Raw genomic sequence first — 20,640 nt, forward strand, 5'->3', positions numbered from 1 at the left:
GCCTTTTTTACCCTATTTATCACCCCAAAAGTGGCTTTTTGAATGCCCTGAGAGCACAGGCTGCCGATTTTTAATGTGGATTGCGTTTCCTGGCTCAGCTGCCAGGTTAATTCACGGAGTCAAGGATTTCAATGGGACCATATTTATGAGCACCATTAACTCACAAGAGTCCATCACAACCCCATAATATGGAATTAGCAGCATTCTGCTTTTCCCAAGGGGATATTAAGGTATGGATTGGGAAAAGAGTGTGGTTGTGTGTCAGAGTGAAACCCCAAAGGCAAAGCAGCTCCCATGGTGTGATATTGTTAGATAGTGAACTGATAAAGATGAAGAAAAGTTTGTCAAACTAAGGTGGAAAATGGGTTTTTAGGTGTTTCCCGGAATTCCCAGTGCTGCACTAAGAGGAGTAAAATTTCAGCTTGTAAAATCATGGAATTCCAAAATATTTTGGGATGAAAGGGAAATTAAAGATCACCTCCTTCCACCTCCACTGTCCCAGGTTGCTCCAAGCCCCAACCTGGCCTTGGACATTCCAGGGGTCCAGGGGCAGCCACAGCTTCTCTGGGAAACTTTTCCCTGTATTTAGAGCAATTCCTTTGGGATCAATCCATCCACAGAGCCATTGGAATGACACAGCCAGAAAGGCACAGGGAAAAGGGCAAAAATTGCATTTTCCAAGGAAATTATTTGGTCATTCCAGGTGTATTTTGCAGCACCCAAAATCTTTCTGCTGCACCACAGCCTTGACTCTTCCCAGCCAAAGCCAACCCTGTGGCTCCAAAGGATTCTCCAGTGCTTTGGTGGGAAAAGACAATCCCAAAATAACACCAAAAAGTGTCCAAACTGGGAAAACTCCTTTTCCTTCAGGATCTGTTGTCCTTTCTGATGGCAGAAAGAATCCAACCACCACCACCAGCACATCAAACTCTGCCCCTGACCCAGCCCAGCTCCACAGAACTAAGTGTGAACTGATTATTTAGTAAAAAACTAATATATTCCATCATTAATTAATCTAAAATCATCAAAACCAAATATACTTCCCACATGGAGGGCAACTTGATAGCATCGAGCAAAACTCTCTGTGGCAGTGCTGCTTTCATTCTCGGGGTCATCTTTGGGTTTTTGCAGTTTCCATGGCATTTTTGGTGTGTATTTAAATTCAAGACACTCTTAAAAATTCCTTGGCCGGGGCCAAAATTCATTAATATTCCAAGCAAAACACGGGAGCACTTCAAAATGAGCGGCAATGAAGTGCTGTGCTGGCCTGCAGATAATAAAATAATATAATAATAATCATCTATCTGATCATGCAAAGAGGAAAAGCGGAGCTCTTCCACTTGATTTGGTTTAATTTGTGTCTTTACAGCATCTAAATGTCTCCTTTCCTGTTTTCCACTTTTTCTGAAGGAATTAATTCCCTGCAGAGCACCCCAAAGAAGGCAGGAGGACAGGAGATCCTTCCCACCACCCAAATGTGTTTTTCTTGTTTCTTCCCGACTTTCTCCCTCACATCCCAACACAATTCTTCTCCTGAAGAGTGGATTTTCAGCCTGCAGGAATTCCAGATAAAATGAAAATATTGGCCCATATCCTCAGGTGTTCCTCGTGAAAATTATTGTTATTATTATTATTATTATTATTATTATTATTATTCCCAGCAGTTCATGGCTCCTTTGGAATTCCAGTGGCAGCTAGGGATAATTCCCTGTCTGGAGGAGATCACCTGGAGGGTGTGAGGAATGAGCTCTGCTCCCGTTGGATGTGTCCATGGAGAGTCGGTTCCACTGGGAATGACCTGGACTGGACCAGCTGCAGGAGGAGCAGAGCTTGGGATGCTCCTGGTGGCTTTTCCTGGTTGTCCATGTCCAGCTGCCATCAGAGATTCTGAGCTAGGAACATCAAACTGTGTTCACATCTTTGGGTTCCACTCTTTAAATCAAGCAGAATTCCCTATTTTCCATTTCAGCCTCACCATCCCATTGGACTGCAGGCAAGGATTTGACCTCAGAGCTGTGCCAGAACAGCAGGAGAATGGGATCTGGCAGAAAAGGTCATGGAATCAGAGGATGTTCTGAGTTGGAAGAGATTCATTGAGGCCAAATCTAAAGAGAATGAGGATCCTTCCTTCCTTCCTTCCTTCCTTCCTTCCTCCCCTCCATTCCCGAATATCCAGGGGAAGGTTCTGCTCTTGCCCCCCAGCCCAGCCTTCACTGCAGAGCTTGGATGTCAATATTTACAACATTTACCACAAGAATATTCTGCATTCCCGGGAATTCGGGCAGGGAAGCTCAGCCTTCACCCCGCGCTCCCAAAAATGGGAATGGAACGCCACGGGATGAGGATCTTTCCAAAGGCTGGGAATGCTCCACATCCCGCTGGCTGTAAATCAGCGGGAAATGCTGACAAACAGCTCCATCTACTGATTCCCGGGGTTTTATCCCAGGCACAGCCTCCTCGCAATCCCATGAGATGCAGGAAAGAATCGAGGGGGAAAGCAGAACGCACGGGTTGAGGTGAAAATGGTTTCACAGGGAAAGGAAAAGCCAAAAGAGGGTTTCATTCCTCCTTTCCCACAAATCCAAACACCCAGACCGGCTTTGGGAAGAAAATTGGCTTTATCCCAACCCAAACCACACTTTCTCCACCCTTTATTCCACATTATTTATGTCAAGCTCAGTTCCCACCCTATCCAAGACATCCTCATTTATTCCCACCACCCTTCCCACCCTCGGGTGTAACACACATCACCCCCTCAGTCCATGGATCAGCCCCATAAAATGTTTCAAATGTCCACAAAATTCCACAAAATGCCTTTTCCTGGCCCAGCTCTATGAGAATTCTCTTGGGATTTCAATGAATTGACATTATTTTTTTTTCTGTTTCCACCTCATTGGGTGAAATGGGATATGAAGGAGACAGAAGACATTTTCCACTATCCCAGATTTCTTCAAGCCTCAGTGTCTAGCCTGGCCTTGGACACTTCCAGGGATCCAGGGGCAGCCACAGCTTCTCTGGGAATTCCATCCCAGCCAGGAATTCCCAATTCCCAATCTCCCATCCATCCCTGCCCTCTGGCAGTTCAAATCCCCAGAGGTGACTCTGCCTCTGCATCGCAGATCGTCAGAAATATTAATTCAAATGAACTGAAATTCAGCACTCAGGAACCCTCGAGGGATCCTCCCCCTTTGCAACACCCAAATTTCAGTTTAGGCTACAAAAATCCATGGAAATTCCCAGCTCCCAGGGTGGCCGCAGAGGATCCAGGCTCTGCCAGCAGAGCCCACAGAAAAAAAGGCAAAAAAACAGGGAAAATATGTGCAGCCGGATCTTTTCAGGAATGTCCTCCTCGGGCAGATATTTTGCTGTAAAAAAGAGGATTTTTGGTTTATTTCTGTATCGAGGAGCTTTTGCTGGAATGCACAAACAGTCCCAGCCTCTCTCGGGGCTCCCGGGATGGCTCAGCTGCCAAATTCTGCTCCCCCGTGAGCATCGTGCCCTGAATTCCTCTGGAACTCAACCCTTCCCAGCCTCCGCTCCCTTCTCCTGGAGTTCCGCTGGAAAAGTTTCTCTCTGGCCGATGGTTTTATCAGGAATTATTGGGTTTGGATCCAAAGGAGTTTTTAGGGAATTCCTGATGGAGTGATTGTCCTGGATGAGAAATCCTCGGGGGATGGGGTTGGGGATTTTCAGCAGGGAGGATTTTTTGGGAGAGAAGGAAAGAGCAGGGCAATAAACATCTCCCTAATGGGCACATCCAGGCATTTCCTTCTCCCTGGAGCTGATCCTTTAGGATGAGCCCTTCCCGTCCTTAATGACTGCAGCAACACTAATTATTTACCCTCATTAACACCATCCTTACCCACGATCCCATTGGGATGGAAGTGCTTAACCCCATCACCATTCCTGCCCCACCAAATTCCCTTTTCAGACCATTTCTGGTGCTTCTCTCCACTCCCAATTCCCCATGGAGCTGTGGGAATCCACACCGGTGGATTTCTGGGTTTTCTCCCCCAAAAATTCAGGCTGGATTGGGGAAGTTTTTCCCGCTCTGTGGGAGTTTGGAGTGGATGGAGCAGCATTTCCCACCTCGCTCTCCGAGCAGCTCCGGGGAAGGAATCAAACACCTTCCGCAGCTGCAATCCCGGTGGTTTATGGATGTCGCAGCTTTAATATTCCTTTCCAAACAGGCTGCGGACATGAAAGGCTCTTTGTCAGCTCCTCCATCGCCCGGGGCTGCTGCTGCTGCCGGCTGGTTGTGTTTGCAGGGAGCAGGTTTGGTTTTCCAGGAGTGAAAAATGTTCCGCAGCAGCTGCGGCTCTTCCCGATCCCGGAATGGTGACAAACTCAAGATTTTGCATCCTTAAATACCCTCGTTCTGCTCGTTTCTTCGGGAGTTTGTCTGCTTTGCCGGCATCTCCTCACCCATGGTGTTCCCACAATAATCAGAGATGCCCAAATCCATCCTGCCAAAATTCCCAAAGAAAAAAAAAGTAGAGAATCATCAGAGAATCCCAAAATGTTTTGGGATGGAAGGGACCTTAAATCCCATCCTGTTCTTCCCTCCTGCCATGGCAGGGACATCTTCCACTATCCCAAATCACAGTGTCCAGCCTGGCCTTGGACACTTCCAGGGATCCAGGGGCACCACAGCTTCTCTGGGAATTCCATCCCAGTCCCTCCCCACCCTCACAGCCAGGAATTTCTTCCCAATATCCCATCTAATACCCCAAAATTACAATTTTTCTCTCAGATTCCAGCTTTTCTCTCCTGTCCCCAGGCTGTCTGCAGTGGGATGATCCCAGGTTGCTCCCTCTCCTTTCCCTGCTCTCCCACCATCTCACAACTCCCATCAATTCCCATCCAGAGCAACTCTTCCAGGAGGCCTGAAAAATCCTTTTTACCTTAATTAACTTAAATAGCTGCCCAGACTCCTGCTGGAGACAGAACAAGCGTTTGTGAGTAAATTCATGCCTGTGGGGGGAAAAAAGGGGATTTAAATATTGGTTTTAAAAAGAGAGAAAGAAAGAAAGAAAGAAACTCTTTTTTCTGCTGTGGTGGTTGAATTAAATCCCTCCAAACGCTGCCAAAGCACTGGAAATGGCCCTGAACAATGACAACAATCCCCCACCTGGCTGCTGAGCTGGAACTTTTTAAGGCAGAGCTATTTCAAAGCAAATTGTTGGATATTCCTTCTCCAGCAGCAAGCGGGATGAAATGGCTGCAATCCAAGGAAACTGCAAAATGAGGAGAAAGAAGCAGCTGGTCCTAAACACAGCAAAGCACGAGGAGGGGAAGCAGGATTGAAAGCGCTGTGGTGACAGGGATGAGGGATGAGGTCATCCAGATGTTCCTGGAGCAGCTGGAGAGGGAGGGACAGACATCCCACAGCTCCATCGGGAATTGGGAGTGGAGAGAAGCACCAGAAATGCTCTGAAAAGGGAATTTGGTGGGGCAGGAATGGTGATGGGGTTAAGCACCTGCATCCCAATGGGATCGTGGGTAAGGATGGTGTTAATGAGGGTAAATAATTAGTGTTGCTGCAGTCATTAAGGGCGGGAAGGGCTCATCCTAAAGGATCAGCTCCAGGGAGAAGGAAATGCCTGGATGTGCCCATTAGGGGATGTTTATTGCCCTGCTCTTTCCTTCTCTCCCAAAAACTCCTCCCTGCTGAAAATCCCCAACCCCATCCCACGAGGATTTCTCATCCAGGACCATCATTCCAGCAGGAATTCCCTAAAAAATTCCTTTGGATCCAAACCCCAATAATTCCTGGTCCTAAATACAGCAAATCACGAGGAGAGAAATCAGGATTGGAAGCACTGTGGTGACAGGGATGGGGTCTGAGGTCATCCAGATGTTCCTGGAGCAGCTGGAGAGGGATGGACAGACCTCCCAGGCAGGAATAACTGGGATTTTACACCCAGGAGATGCAGGACATGGGGCTTGGAGCAAGCTGGGGTGGCGGGAGGTGTCCCTGCCCACGGCAGGATGGGATTTAAGGTCCCTTCAGCCCAAACAATTCCATGGTTCTGAGGGAATGGAGCATCCCAGGCTCTGGGGGAAGCATAACCCACAGGGATGCAAAATCCCGGGAGGAGATCCTGGCTGTTTATCCCCAAAAATCCACGAGGACAAAGCACTAATCCCAGTGCTGAGGTGGGAGAACACCAGAGCCCTGCCAGAGCTGCCCATTCCCAAAAAGGCCTTGAGGAGGAACATTATTCCCCATTTGTCTGCTGCCATTTCCACGGCCTGAGCTCATCCCTCTCTCAAAACCTTCAAAATCTGGGATTTTTCTCCATCCCTGGTGCCCTTTGTGGTTCTGGGAAGTTTCATCCTTCATCCTTTGCTTCAGAGAAATGTCCTTTAAAGGTCTCTGCCCTCTGCTCAGCCAACTGTCCTCAGAAAAATTCGGGAATTCAACACCTCTGCTGAGCTCTGCTGCTCTGTCGAGCAGGGAATCAGCAGCAAGGCTGAGAATTCAGTGGAAATGTTTCATTTTCTGAGGAATCCAAGCTGGAAAACGCAGTCAAATTGCCAAATGTCCATCCTCACTGTCAGCTCCTGGATTTGGGAGAACAGGGAGAGCCCCAAAGTGCTGATTCTGCACACAAACCCTCCCCAACCTCAGATGGGGCTGAAACCCCCAAAAACATTGTGAACCTCGTGGTTTGAGCTTAGAAATTTCCATGTGCTTTGCTCCTTTTGGTTTTCCATGGAAATCACTGGAAAAACCAACACAGAGCCAGCATGACTTTAGGGAATGCTTTGACATTCCCACTTTCACACCATTGCCACTGGAAAATGGAATTATCCCTGTCCTAAACCAGTTGGAAAGAAAGGTTAGATCCCTGGCAAAGCCCCTCTAGTGGTCCACAAAAATTTCTCCACATGAAATTCAACCCCAAAGTCCCCAATTTTGAGCATTCAGACCCAAATCCAAACCCCTAACCATGCCAAGGAGCTCCAACCACCCTCAGAAACAACTCCCACCCATCAGCCGCGAAGGAAAGGTGGGATTTGGGATTTTAACCTCTGCTGAAGGACTGGGAACAAAAATAGAGGAAAACAACTCCCAGATGGACCACCTTAAAAGAAAAAAATCACTGCAGCCGTGGAATGAAAAACGGGGCTGTTTGAGTTGGAATATCACGAGCCTCATCTCCCTGCTGGAGCTGCAGCAGGTACAGCCATATCCGTAAAATCTCCCAGCCTTGCTCCAGGCCAGCAGTTAATCTGCCTTCCCTCGGTGGGTAATATTTTTTCCAGCAGGTTCTCTCTGCTCAGACATCATTTGCTCTCCCCAGAGCTGAGGATTGGCTTCCCAACGAGGGGAAGTGTTGGGAAGTGAATCAAATGGCAGGAGTGCAGATGTCAGCCTTGGGAGCAAAGTGATGCTGGAAATGTTGGGCGGAATTGAGAGATGCCCTGGACTGGAGGTGATGGAGAAATTCTGGAGCTCAGCCATGATCAACTCCAGTGTGTCATTCCCAGGAGATCCTGGGCTGACCTGGCTTAAAATCTTCCATGAGGAAGAAGTCATGGCCTCCCTGGCCACCTGCCCCAGGTGCTTGTCTTCCTCTCCTCTCCTCTCCTCTCCTCTCCTCTCCTCTCCTCTCCTCTCCTCTCCTTTCCTTCCTTCCTTCCTTCCCTTGTCTTCCTTTCTTTCCTTTCTTTCTTCCTCCCTCTCTCCCTCAGTCCCTCTGTCCTTCATTCTCTCCCTCCCTTCCCTCCTCTCTCTCTTCCTTCCTTCCTCCCTCCCTCTTTCTCCCTCCCTCCCTACAAAAACCCTAATAAACTCCACGCTGTGGAACAAACCAACCCCAAATCCTCTCCCTGGTCTGACACACACCCTCCACACCCCAAAGGCACCTGTCCCCAATCCCTCTTCCCCATTTTCTCTCCTGCTCCCGTGGATGCAGAATTTGGCTGCATTTTGTTCTGGTTTGCTCACAGCAGCATCGCAGCTCTCGACCTTTCCCTGGCAGTGTCTCTGCATCCCACAGATCCGAGCTGTGCTTTTGGCACTCCCAGGAGCTGAGAGTCCTCCTCAGGCCTGCCTGTGCCTCTCACAGCTCGAGATCCAACCCCTTGACACCTCTTCTCCCAGATCCCATCACCTGAGAGGGTGGGAAAGGGGAAAAACAGCCAACAGCAGGTCCAGCAAAACCAGGCAGGGATGAGTAAGTGGGCAAATTGAAGATGGATGAATTATCATCTCAGCAGAGTCCAAAATAAAAATAAAAATAAAATCACTCTTTAGAGCTGGCAAAGGACAGAGCTGATTTCATCTCTGCCTGGAGGAGAGCAGCACCAGGATTGCCCTCCCTGAGCTCAGGGCTCTCCTGGAATGGGATGGGATGAGTTAAGAGCAAAGGGAATTAGTGCTGCAGGCTGAGCTCATCCCACTAATCCCGAGGAGCAGCAGGAGAGGGAAGGGAGAATTCACCAGCCTGGATATCAAGGTCAGCAGGGCCCAGAGTGGTCAGGCTGCTCTCCCTGTGATTCAGCATTAACTGTGATCCACATCATTCATCCCAACGAGGGGAACAATCAGTGCCTCCAGAATTCCTTCGGGATCAGGGAGAGCAGGAGGAGCTGCAGGTATCCAGGCAGATCCCACAAATCCTGAAATTTGCTGCTTTGCTCCCATCACATCCAAGGCAATGCAGCAAGCAGTGACATCCAGGCTGTGCCTCTCTCCAGCTGATCCCGAGGTGCTCTCTGCTCCTAAATTATTCCTTATCTCCCTCCTGTGCCTCTGCCCTGAGAAGTTATGGATGCTTTCCAATGAGCTTTGCTCCCAGCCTGTATTTCTGCTGCCCTGCTAGGAACTTTACTCCAAGCAAACAGCACATCAAGCTCTGATGGGTGTTCAGCCCAGGCTGAGATGGATATTCCTGCAGGGAATGTCGTTTTCCATGGGGAAAAGCAGTTTTCCACAGCTCCAGACCCTGGGATGAGACACCAAAGCGTGTCACAGATTTATGAGCTCTGGCTGCAGCTCTGAGTGTCGTGGATGGGATCCAGCAGGGATCACCACAGCTCCCTTGGGACTGATGGATTTGCTGGATCTGCTGGAGCTGGAATCAGCTTTGCTGCAGGGAAAGGCTGAAGTTTGCAGCACAGCATTGCTGGGAGGATGGACAGGGAGCTGCAAGCTGAGCTGCAGGAATTCCAGCCAGTGCAGCATTTCTCTTCATCTCTCCATCCTGCCTTCATTTGCATCACCATTGATCCCATCGAGTTCGGGATTGAAGAGGAAAACAGGGAGATCATTCCAAAGTCAGTGGGAAAACTGCTTTGGAGAGGCAAAATCTGCAGTCCTGGAGAACAGAGAGATCTCTGTGTGCACAGGGATGGGGCTGGGATGGGAAAATGGGGATAAATCATGGATAGATGTTGTCCTGGTTCCAGCTGGGAGGGACTGGGCACAGAGGACTCTGTGTGGAGCTGGGTGAGGAATAAAGCTTCCCAAAGAACCAGGGGAGCTGGAAAAGCACCTGCAGGAGCTCAGTGAATTCCAGAATCACAGAATTCCAGGATGGATTGGGTTGGAACAGACCTTAAATCCCACCCAGTGCCACCCCAGCCATGGCAAGGACACCTTCCACTGTCCCAGGCTGCTCCAGGCCCCAATGTCCAGCCTGGCCTTGGACACTGCCAGGGATCCAGGGGCAGCCACAGCTTCTCTGGGAATTCCATCCCAGCCAGCAATTCCTAATTCCCAATATTCCCAATTTTTTAGGAATTCCCAATTCCCAATCTCCCATCTCTCCATGCCCTCTGGCAGCAGGAAGCCATTCCCTGTGTCCTGTCCCTCCATCCCTTGTGAAAAATCTCTCTCCATTTTTCTTGTTGGATCCTTCAGGTCCTGGAAGGTCACAATGAGGTCACACTCATACCAAGGCCTGACCACCCTTTCCATGAAGAAATTTTCCCTAATATCCAATATGAACCTCCCCTGCCCAGCCTGAGGCTGTTCCCTCTCCTGCTGTCCCTGTTCCCTGGAGCACAGCCTGACCCCCCAGCTGTCCCCTCCTGGCAGCAGCTGTGCACAGCCACAAGGTCCCAAATTATCTCTCTTTCCCCCAGGCTGAACTCTTTCCCAGCTACCTCAGCCACTCCTCAGATTTTCCATATGTAAAACGTGGATCCCATATGAAAATATGCAGAGATTTGCACTAAAATCTCCCAAAATTTTTGCACCATTCCAGGAGCTCAGGCCATGCAAGGAGGTTGGTTTGGCATCTCTGCTTTGTGTGTGCTCCTCCCAGAGCTCAGGGAACAGCCAGAGATTCCTTGTGTCAGGAAAATTAATCCACAAACACCAGAGGTTTATGTCCAAAAAGGAGACAGAGGAATCCTGTAACTTTATTAATTAATAAAATGTCTGGAAAACCAAGGTGGGGATTGGTCACAGCTTGGACTCAATGATCTTGGAGGACTTTTCAAACCAAAATGATTCTGTGATCTCATCCAGGTGGAGGAGGAGCCCAATCCACACCTCTTGCACAGCCCTTTCCAGGAGTTTTCCATCAGAATGACAATTCCTGCAGGAATGATGTCGGTGGGCAGCACTTTTCCACCCTCAGCCTGACCCAGGGGGCACAGAGTCAGCCCTGTGCCCTAAAACATCATTTTCCAGCCCAGCTGCCCTTTGGCAGGCCGTGATTCCAGGCTGCAGCTCCCCAAATGTCACTGCTGCTCCCATTCCCTGTCCCCATCCATCATTCCCTCCATTCCCACACCTCCTAATCGAGGGGGACAGGAGCACAGCCCCTCCAAGTGATCCCAGTTACTCCTCATTACTCCCTTTGTTCCAACCCTCTGCTTCCCCATCCAGCACCAAACCCCAACCCCAATTCCAGGCTTTTCCTGGCCCTGCTTTAGGCCTGGAATCAATTAGGCCCGACTCAGCCCAGTGGCTCGGAGAGCAGCTTAGAGCAGCCTTAATTTTGATTAATATCTCCTCCTGACTTTAAAACACGATTCCCTGCCCAGCCAGGCTTGTTCAAATCATAAATCAATCCATTCCCTTCCCTCCAGACGCTCCAAGACCTTTCCAGTTGCAGCCATGCAGCTCCTGCTGCCACAGATTTTTATTTACTGGGTTTGCTTGATCCCTCTGCAGAGGAAAATCCACTCATCAGAGCAAAGAAAGAAAGAAAAAAAAGCCTGGAATATGTGTTTATTTGAAAGGAATTAAAGTTCCCTCGTGAGGGCAGAACACCTTTAACAGCTCTATCCAGGCTGGGAGCAAATATCCTGAGATTTTGACTTTCAGCACATCCTTGGAATGTGCCTGGGAGGAAAAACACACACCTGGACATTTCCTGAGATATTTATCTGAAAAAAGTTACCTCAGCTTTAGTCACCAGCCAGTTTAGGGCCTAAAAATCCCATTTCAGAGCCCCAAACCAGCTCCTTTTACTCCTTAATGCTCAGAGCCAACCCCAGCCCATCCTCAGCCCTGTGGGAGGAAAACACTGAGGAAATTATAAATTTTTTGGCCTTTTGTTCCCTTTCCTGGCACTCAAGGCACAGGTTTGGGGTCTGGACCTCACTGGGAAAGGAGGAATCCCAGTCTGGCCACACTGCAGGGGCTCTGTGAGGCTTTGGGACCTGCAGTCACCCCAAAAGGAGAGGGGGACACTATTTTGGGGCAGAAAACTGCAAGAGGGAGAGTCCCATCCTCTCTCTGATGTCTATTTTGGAGCCTGGCACCGGCAGGGATGTGATAAAACTGCTGCACTGTAATAAAAGATTCCAAGGCTGGTTGTCAGTTCTTCATTCCACACCCCAAAAACTGAGTTTTCAGCCAAATTTTGATCAGTTCTCCAGCCAGAAAAGGGAATTTTTTTGTGGTTTTTATGTTGATATCCACACTCTGAAGTAGCCCTTTGGGAAGGGAAGCATCACTCCACCCTTTTCACCATCCCCTCCCAGCATTTTATCCCAGTATTTTTGGGACGACCCCTCAGCAAACAACACTGCTCCCTCCAAGTGTTTTCCCCCTTGCTTGCAAAAACATAAATTTGCAACCTATAAAAATTAAATTTCAAAGGCACTTCAGGGCTGCTGTGGGGGCAGCAGGGCTGAGCTCTGGGACAGAATGGAGTCATGGAATCATGGAATCCCAGCCTGGTTTAAGTTGGAAAGGATTTTAAATTCCATCCCATTCCACCATCCCAGGTTGCTCCAAGCCCTTTCCAGCCTGGCCTTGGACAATTCCAGGGATTCAGGGTCAGCCCCAGCTGTGCCAGCCCAGCACCACCCCAATCATTCAAATCCAACCCCAAAAATTCAGGAATGTCCGACACCCACACAAAATCCATCCCAGGCTCTATGAGTGGAGCACATTCAGACCTGAAAACATTTCCCTAACAACGCCCAAGCTGTTTGCACCACTCTATCCTACAAAATCTTTCGAGGGATGAACCATGGGAGCCCAAATTCCGTGAGCTCAGCACAGCCCTGAGCTGCAATTCCAGCCTGGGATAACAGAGCTGGGCATCGATTTTGTGTCAGAGGCTGCTGTGACACTTTCCATCAACCCCGGGGAATCACAGCGAGTTTTACAGCTCCTGTGAGCACTGCAGTGCTCCAGACAAGGTGCCATAAACTCAGCACATCATTCCTGAGGAATTTCTGCTCTCCCAGGCCGCAGAACATTTTTTTTCCCCGAGGTTTGGATGGTGTTTACCACTCTTGAAGTGGTGATGAATGATGCCACACACAAAAGTGTTCTCCGCGCTCCCAGAGCTCCAGGAAAATCAGCTAAACCAAAAAAAAAAAAAAAAAAAAAATCTAAAAAAATCCCAAAAGGATCCCAGCTGCTGGGTTAGGAGGTGAGGTCCCAGCTAAAATCCTCACATTTTCCCTATGAAATCCCAGTCCTGCAGAGCTACTGCAGGCACAGGAGAAGGGAGGAAGAGGATGGAGCAGAGCAAGGAGATGATGCTGGAGAAGCAAAGCCCCTCTGCAAAGCAGGAAGCTTCAACCAGAGGCAGAATTCCAGCTCTTTATGGGATCACATCCAAGAAATCCCAAGCTTTGGCATGGATTTCCCCTGGCAGAGCTCACCTTCCCCTATCCCAGGCTGCTCCAAGCCCTGACCAACCTGGCCTTGGACACTCCCAGGGACATCCACACCTTCTCTGGACATAACCATTAAAAGGTATAAACATCCAGAGGTTCTTTGCTGGAATGATAATTCCAACATTATCCATTGCTCAGCAAGCTGCTGCCTGGAAAACCATGGAAATCCTGCTAACGGGGAAGACACCAATTTGATTTTTAAGTTTGTTTAAAGCAGTTTTACCACTAAACAAGTAAACATTTATAAGTGAATAAATAGTTTTCAGTTTAGTCAAGGAGCATGCAGTGGCTGTTGGCATAAATATTCAGTTATGGAAATGATTGGATGGAAATAGATTTTTCCATGCCATAAATAAACATTGTCTGCAAGGAACACTCTCAACAAGAGGCGTGAATTAGAGCCACTGATGCCTCATGCCAGCCCTTGGGGATGTTTTATTTAGCAGCACTTCTGCTCCCCACACAGCCTGATCCCATCTGCCTGGCCTTTCCTGGATGTTCATCTCATTGGAAAAGACCTTTGGGATCATCAAATCCAAGCTGTGCTTGATCCCTACCTTGTCCCCAGCCCAGAGCTCTGAATTCATCCAGGAATTCCTTGGACACCTCCAGGGACGAGGATTCCAAACCCCCCTGGGCAGCTCTTTCCAAGGCCTGACCATCTTTTCCATGGAGAAATTTTTTCCTGAAAAATTCTCCTGCACAGCTGAGAATCCTGAAAACTTCTCTCCCCCACACCCTGTGCCCAGGGGTTCATCCCAGCGCAGGGATGGGGAAGGTTTAGCACAGGACTGTCCCAAAGGAATAAATAAAATTATAAAGCAGGAGTTTGGGATATGTGAGCATCACTGCAGTTCAGCCTGCAGAAAGCAGCAGGGAGAAATCCATGAGATTTATCCAAATCTGCTGTGCTGGATGCAGGAATGATGTGAAGGAATGATGTGAAGGAATGATGTGAAGGAATGATGTGAAGGAATGATGTGAAGGAATGATGTGCAGGAATGATGTGAAGGAATGGTGTGAAGGAATGATGTGAAGGAATGGTGTGAAGGAATGATGTGAAGGAATGGTGTGAAGGAATGATGTGAAGGAATGGTGTGAAGGAATGGTGTGAAGGAATGATGTGAAGGAATGATGTGAAGGAATGATGTGAAGGAATGATGTGAAGGAATGATGTGAAGGAATGATGTTTCCCTCGAGCTCAGCACAGCTTTTAGCCCTCATGAAGTGACACCCAAATGTCACTGATGGAGTCTGAGTCTTGTAAAATGAATTTAGGAATAAAAGCCCTCAGGTCAGGAGTATTTGTGGTGCCAGTGAGGATGAGGAGAGCTGTGCCCAGGCTGGGAAAGAAGCAGGAGAAAATCAGGGATAATCTGAGCAGGGATGAACAGGACACACCTGCTTTGGGTGGGATTTGAAACTTTTTCTTCAAAATGACAGCATGGGTGAGAGCAGAGGAAAAGGAAAAGGAAAAGGAAAAGGAAAAGGAAAAGGAAAAGGAAAAGGAAAAGGAAAAGGAAAAGGAAAAGGAAAAGGAAAAGGAAAAGGAAAAGGAGGAAGGGGAAAGGGAATGCAGGAGCTGGAATTTTGCTTCCAGTATCACCCAGGACTCGAATGGAAACGAGAAAAACTCCCCTCTGCCTCAATCCTGCTGTCCAGCAGCAAGGATACAAAATATTTGGGATTTCTCAAGGGAAAGCAAAGGCAGAGCACCTGCAGGATGAATTCCTGCACACTCCAGCTTACGGAGAGCAGCTGGGCTTCCTGGGCACGGCGAGGAGGAATCGCAGGCAGACTGTGCCATCTAGCTGCTGCTCCTGGAGCAGGAATGCTGTGCTGGCTTTGCCTCCCCAGCACGGGGAAGCCATTCCCTGTGTCCTGTCCCTCCAGCCCTTGTCCCCAGTCCCTCTCCAGCTCTCCTGGAGCTCCTTCAGGCCCTGGCAGGAGCTCTGAGCTCTCCCTGGATCCTTCCCTTCTCCAGGTGAACATTCCCAGCTCTCCCAGCCTGGCTCCAGCCCTCAGTCTCCTGTTTCCTTCAGGACAGAGCCCCCATTTTCCCTGCTTTTCATTTTATCACCAAGGAACCTTTTGAAACTTTGTCACCCTCGATGGCCCTAGCCAGATTCAATCCTCTCAGGGCTTTAGCTTTCCTAATTCCTGTGTGCTTGTATAAATTCCCTGTATCCTCTCAGGCTGCCTGTTCCCATTCCCACCCTCCAGAGGTTTCATTTCTTTCCATGTTTGGGTTTGTCCCTTTACCTCAGCTCAGCACTGCAATAATGGACAACTCCAAACTCGGTGCCACTCCAAAAATCACCTCCAGACCACCCCAGGAGGAGTTAGATCCCTGCAGGAATTCAGGAATGTCAGCACTATCCCAGTCTCACAGCTGGGGAAGGCAACTCCTGATCCAGGTGATTGGGATCCACCTGGAAAATCCCAAGATTTCCTTCCTGGAGCAGGAAAAGAGCCTGAGGATCACCCCACCCTGGTCCCATAAACACAGCAGGGACAGCAGGAGGCACAGGTATTCCCAGAGCCTGCCCAGCTTTCCCAGCAGGAATAGCACTGAGCACTGCCAGCTTCATTTCCAGCCTGACGATGAGCTGAGAAGCCAAAGTTTTACCCAAAGCCTTTGAAATTCCTCCCGGACCCTCTGACAAGCTGAGATTTTATCTGGTGCATAATCCAAAGCAATTTAGTGGGGTTTCAGCAGTGCAAATCCCTTACAAACTCAATTTCAGCAATTGGAAGCTCATCTCTCCCAAAGCCAAGGCATCACTATCTTTTCTTGGCTCCGAGCAGGACATGTTATTTCCCTAAAGGAAAACATTTATTAGCTGTTCACTATTAATGCAAAGTCCTTGAAGTGTATTTTGATTTCACCTGTTCTTTAGGGGAATCAGCAGCTCTTTAAAAATCATTTTGCATCCAAGTAAGTTCAAGCTTCACATCCATGAACCTCCAGGGAATGGAACCAGCAGCTTCAGGGAGAAACAAAATGCAATTTTCACGCTGAGCTCAGGAATTCAAGGTTTTGGCACCTTATCTTCATCGTCTACTGGGCAATAAATACCTGGTTAAGGCAGCAATGAGGGAAAAAGGAATTACAGCTTGTCCTACACCACTTTCTCCCCAGACTTAAAAGATGCCAGCAGTAGAGTAGGGAAAAGGAGGTTTCAAGCTTTTACAAAATTAGGTGCCAATTGAGGTATTTGAATTTGTGTGAAGTAATCTAAAAACATATTTTAGCTCTGGTTTCTAGAGATGTGCTTTGCCATTACCAACCCCAGCTATTTATTTTTATTGTTTTCCATCAGAGGGATAACAAACATGTTCTGACAGAGATTTGGGGCCCAGAACTTCAAAACAGCACATGTAACTGCACAGGGAAAATGATCCCAAATCCCTTTTTACCTTCAGGAAAGAGGGAAAAATATCCACAATTCCCTGCCACATATGAATGGCCCTTGCAGCTCTGAGAATCCAAACTATTCTAATATTGCTGCCGTTTCCAAGGCTCTCAGTTGCACCCAACATGTCGGGAAAAACATGGATTTCCCACTGGAAGTGCCTCAAGCACCTGTAAGAGGTGGCAGGAGGGAAGTTGGGCACAGCAGTGGGAAGTGCAGAGGAGACCCTTCTGTCACATTTTGTACCCTCATGGATTTTGTGTTTCTCAGAAATTTTACACCTCACTTAGAGCCTCCCTAACATAAGAAATTAAATATTTTAGTTAAAAAGGCAATTATGATTTTTTGGTATCTCAGAATCACACCAGAATCAAACACATTTTATAGGATTCCCCTGCCTGTGTACATCAACAGAAACAACCACCAGGGCAACTGAATCTTTTTATTTTTTAATGTAGAACCTTCACACTAAAGTTTTCTGGTAAAAACCAGGATTTAAGCATTTCTCATCCAAAAAGATAGCAAAGCCAGCCCTTCCCCAGCCCAGCACCAGGCAGAGCTCCCAAATGATGCCAAATCCACATCCCAACACCACACATGGATGGATTTGGTGGAAGGAGCTGCTCCCTCACCATCTTCCTCCTCCCAGCTGGGCAGCACTGTCTGCACAGCATTTTGGAACTGGGACATTGGTAAAGTAAAAAACCCTCCCAGGAACCTGCTAAACCCAATGGCAGCAGCTCAAGGAAGAGATGGAAATCTGAGCAAGGCAGCTCCAAACATTCATCTCTTTTTTATTTTAATTAGGTTTTAGCTATATTCTATTTAGTGTCCCAGGATTTGCTGCTCCTCTCCTGCACCTTGCTGTGGGTTTAATCCTCTCCCAATGAGCTCACGGTGACAATAACATTTTCTCCCAAATTAAGGAATGGTTTGGGTTGGAAAGGACTTCAATTCCACGGACTGGGACACCTCACATCAAACCAGGCTGCTCCAAGGCCCCTCCAGGGGAAGGTGTCCCTGCCCATGGCAGGAGTGGCACTGGGGGAGCTTTAAAGTCCCTTCCAACCCAAATCATTCCATGATTCCTTAATAATCCCACAGCCCTCCAGCTTCTTCTATGGACTCACCTGGGTTTGTTCCCATTCCCTGCTCACAACCCCATCTCATTGATTAAATTAGCAGGGAGACAAAATGAAGGCTCTTGGGAATTCCCAAAGGGTTTGGAGGGCACTCAGCTGGGAGGGATCAGCATTTGGCATCCCAGGTGTGAGCAGAGCATTCACCTGCTCAGCCCCCTCAGAGCACTGAGCCTTCAGCTGAGATGCTCCGAAACAGCAAAAGAGCACCCAGGCACTTCTAACCCCCTTTGGATTGAAAGAAATTAATTCCAGACCTCTGACACATTTTAAGTAATTTTGCCAAACTCTCTTCAGCCCCAACTGTTATGTGGTTGGAAACACCACATGAAGTGGAAGAAGTGAATGGCTCCGCATTAATTCAGTCCCTTCAGAGAAGCTGTGGCTGCCCCTAGATCCCTGGAAGTGTCCAAGGCCAGGCTGGGCAGGGCTTGGAGCAGCCTGGGATAGTGGGAGGTTGGGAAGATGAGCACAGCAGGGCAAGGCAAGTCCACCCATTGCTGGAGCAGCGCTTAGGGAGAAGAACGCCCAAAGCCGCTAAACCTTTACAGAAGGGAAACACGCACGGATCAGCTGGGTTAGGAAACCATTTATTAAATAAGGCCGAGCCGAGACGCCGCAGATGTGTCAGGGAGGCCCTGGAATGTGCCGGGAGCTCCTGGCTGTCGCCTCATCCTCCCGGCGCTCAGTCCAGCTGCAAGAGAGAAAGAGAGACGAGAGGAGTCAGCGGGACGCGGCACCCCCGGGCCCCTTCCCTGTGCCGCAGGGCTCACCTTGATGAAGCCGATATCCTTGGCGTACTGGCGGAAGCACTGCCGGCACATGTTGAGCCCGTACTTGCGGATGAGGCCGTGCCGGTTGGAGCACACGCGGCTGTGAGGGAACAGAGAGAGGCGGTGAGGGCGGGGAACGGCGCCGGGCGGGGCGGTGGGAATGGGAGGGGAAGGGGAGCGAGGCGGGGGCTGAGGCGGCAGCCACGACCCGGGGAGCCCGAGGAGCAGTACTGACCAAGAGCGGGAGCCCTGTCCGAACTTCCTGGGGTGGCTCCAGTAAAGCTGCTGGTGACCCATGGCTGCGCGGCGCCGAGAGGAAGATGGCGGCGGCCGCCCGAGTTTATAGCGCTCAGGGGACTCCCGGCGTGCACCGCGCGGCGTGAGCGCGCGCTCTCGTGACGTCACCGCCGCGGGGGTGGTACCATCCCGTGTCCCGTGACGTCACACCTGGGCGGGCACGAGGCGGGCCTGTTCCCGCCCCTCCGTGACGTCACCGCCGAGCGAAGCTGTATTGCTGGTGGAAGGAGATTGCAGCGCCGGGCGCGGTGGCGCGCGTCTGTAGTCCCAGCTGCCGGGGAGGCTGAGCCCGACGGATCGCTTGAGCCCAGGAGTTCTGGGCTGCCGTGCGCTGTGCCGAGCGGGCGTCCAAGCTAAGGCCGCCATCAATATGGTGACCCGCGGGGAGCTGCGGGACACCAGGTTGACTAAGGAGGGGTGAACCGGCCCAGGTCGGAGACGGAGCAGGTCAAAGCTCCCGTGGCGGTCAGTAGCGGGATCGCGCCTGTGAATAGCCACTCCAGTCTAGCCTGGGCAACACAGAGACACGCGGGCTCCCCTTTTGGCACCCCAGAACATCCCCACACCCCAAACACCCCACAGAACCCTTTTTGCCCCTCACGGACCCAAACACCACTACCGCCTCCTGCTGGCACCGACACGCAACGCACCCCCAACCGCTTCCAGCTAAATTCACAGCGACACGCACGTTTCAAACACAAAGCCCGCCCTCAAATAATACATCTGCACAAACACTGCTCGAAGGGCTCCCCGATTTATTATTTTTTTCTCCCAACTGCGGTTAAGGTGGTTGACTACCGGCTCAGGGAGGGCAGGGCTGCACAGGCACCAAGCCCTCACTGCGCCTTCCTGTCGCTTATAAAGGCTGAGCTGCTGTTATTACATCCACCATCCCTCAGCTCCCCGTGTCCCTTCAACTCCTCCATGTCCCCTCAACTCCTCCATGTCCCCTCAGCTCCCCGTGTCCCTTTAACTCCTCCGTGTCCCTTCAACACCCGCTGTCCCTCAATGTCCTTATGCAGGATCCTGTCCCTTCCTTTGCTCCCTGCTGCTGATATCACCATTCTCCTCTTTTCAATGCCAACAGATGTCACCAGGTGTGTTTCGCGTTTCTTGACGCTTACGGAAAACTTTGTATTTTATGTCGTGTTTGGCAATGACTGTCCACTAGGTAGGCGAGAACTGGGGAATGGATGGGCGGGTTTATGTAAACTATAGTGTATAAATTATATTGCTTTTTATTCCTTGGAGTGCTTGATTTGTGGAGAATTTCACCTTGCGTCCTGCGCAGAATAAACAATATCTCCTTTTTACACCCGGCTCGTTGTTCGTGTTTAGAGTCCCTAATATTCGGCAACACCCTCAGCTCCTCCGTGTCCTCTCACAACCCCACATGTCCCTTCATACCCTCCGCGTCCCCTCACACTCTATGTCCCCTCACGCTCCCATGTTCCCTTACACCCCTGTGTCCTCTCAGCCCCTCCATGTCCCCTCAGCTCCTCTGTGTCCCTTCACGCCTCCATTTCCCTCCCCTCACGCCCCGACATCCCCTCCTGCCCACGTCCCCTCACACCCTGTGTCCCCTCAAACCCCGTGTCCCTCACACTCCATGTCCCCTCACACCCCGTCTCCTCTCACACCCTGTGTCCCTCACACCCCGTGTCTCCCCACACTCTATGTCCCCTCACACCCCGTGTCCCTCACACTCTATGTCCCCTCACACTCCATGTCCCCTCACACCCCGTGTCCCCTCACACCCCGTGTCTCCCCACACTCCATGTCCCCTCACACCCCGTCTCCCCTCACACCCCGTCACTCCGCCCCTCTCTCGCCCTTTCCCGCCCAGCCGCGCCGCCCGTCTCCAGCAGGAGGCGCCCTCGGCCCGCCCCGCGGAGGTCTCTGCGCTGAGGT

General features: G+C 50.0%; 1 protein-coding gene and 1 non-coding gene across 2 annotated transcripts; one reads left to right on the forward strand and one right to left on the reverse strand.

Moving 5' to 3' along the window:
• Window positions 1–18,233: 18,233 nt before the first annotated feature.
• On the reverse strand, window positions 18,234–18,827 carry RPS29 (ribosomal protein S29). The gene is made up of 3 exons (XM_085060898.1): window positions 18,668–18,827; window positions 18,433–18,532; window positions 18,234–18,353 (listed from the first exon to the last, which is right to left on the reverse strand). The coding sequence occupies exons 1-3, from the start codon at window positions 18,727–18,729 to the stop codon at window positions 18,345–18,347; spliced, it is 171 nt and encodes a 56-aa protein (XP_084917024.1). The 5' UTR covers window positions 18,730–18,827; the 3' UTR covers window positions 18,234–18,344.
• Window positions 18,828–18,967: 140 nt separating this feature from the next.
• Window positions 18,968–19,267, forward strand: LOC146435728 (signal recognition particle RNA). Its single transcript, XR_014852944.1, has one exon.
• The last annotated feature ends 1,373 nt before the right edge of the window (window positions 19,268–20,640 follow it).

This window comes from Lichenostomus cassidix, chromosome 5, assembly GCF_008360975.1.
Source record: "Lichenostomus cassidix isolate B80296 chromosome 5, HeHo_3.0, whole genome shotgun sequence".
In the NCBI taxonomy this organism is placed as follows: Eukaryota; Metazoa; Chordata; class Aves; order Passeriformes; family Meliphagidae; genus Lichenostomus; species Lichenostomus cassidix.

Bases quoted from the DNA above. Each gene is read 5' to 3' on its own strand.
- RPS29 (XM_085060898.1), bottom strand. From the start codon at position 18,729: ATGGGTCACCAGCAGCTTTACTGGAGCCACCCCAGGAAGTTCGGACAG. The intron at 18,533-18,667 runs GTCAGTACTGCT...GTTCCCTCACAG, and splicing joins GGACAGGGCTCCCGCTCTTG to CCGCGTGTGCTCCAACCGGC.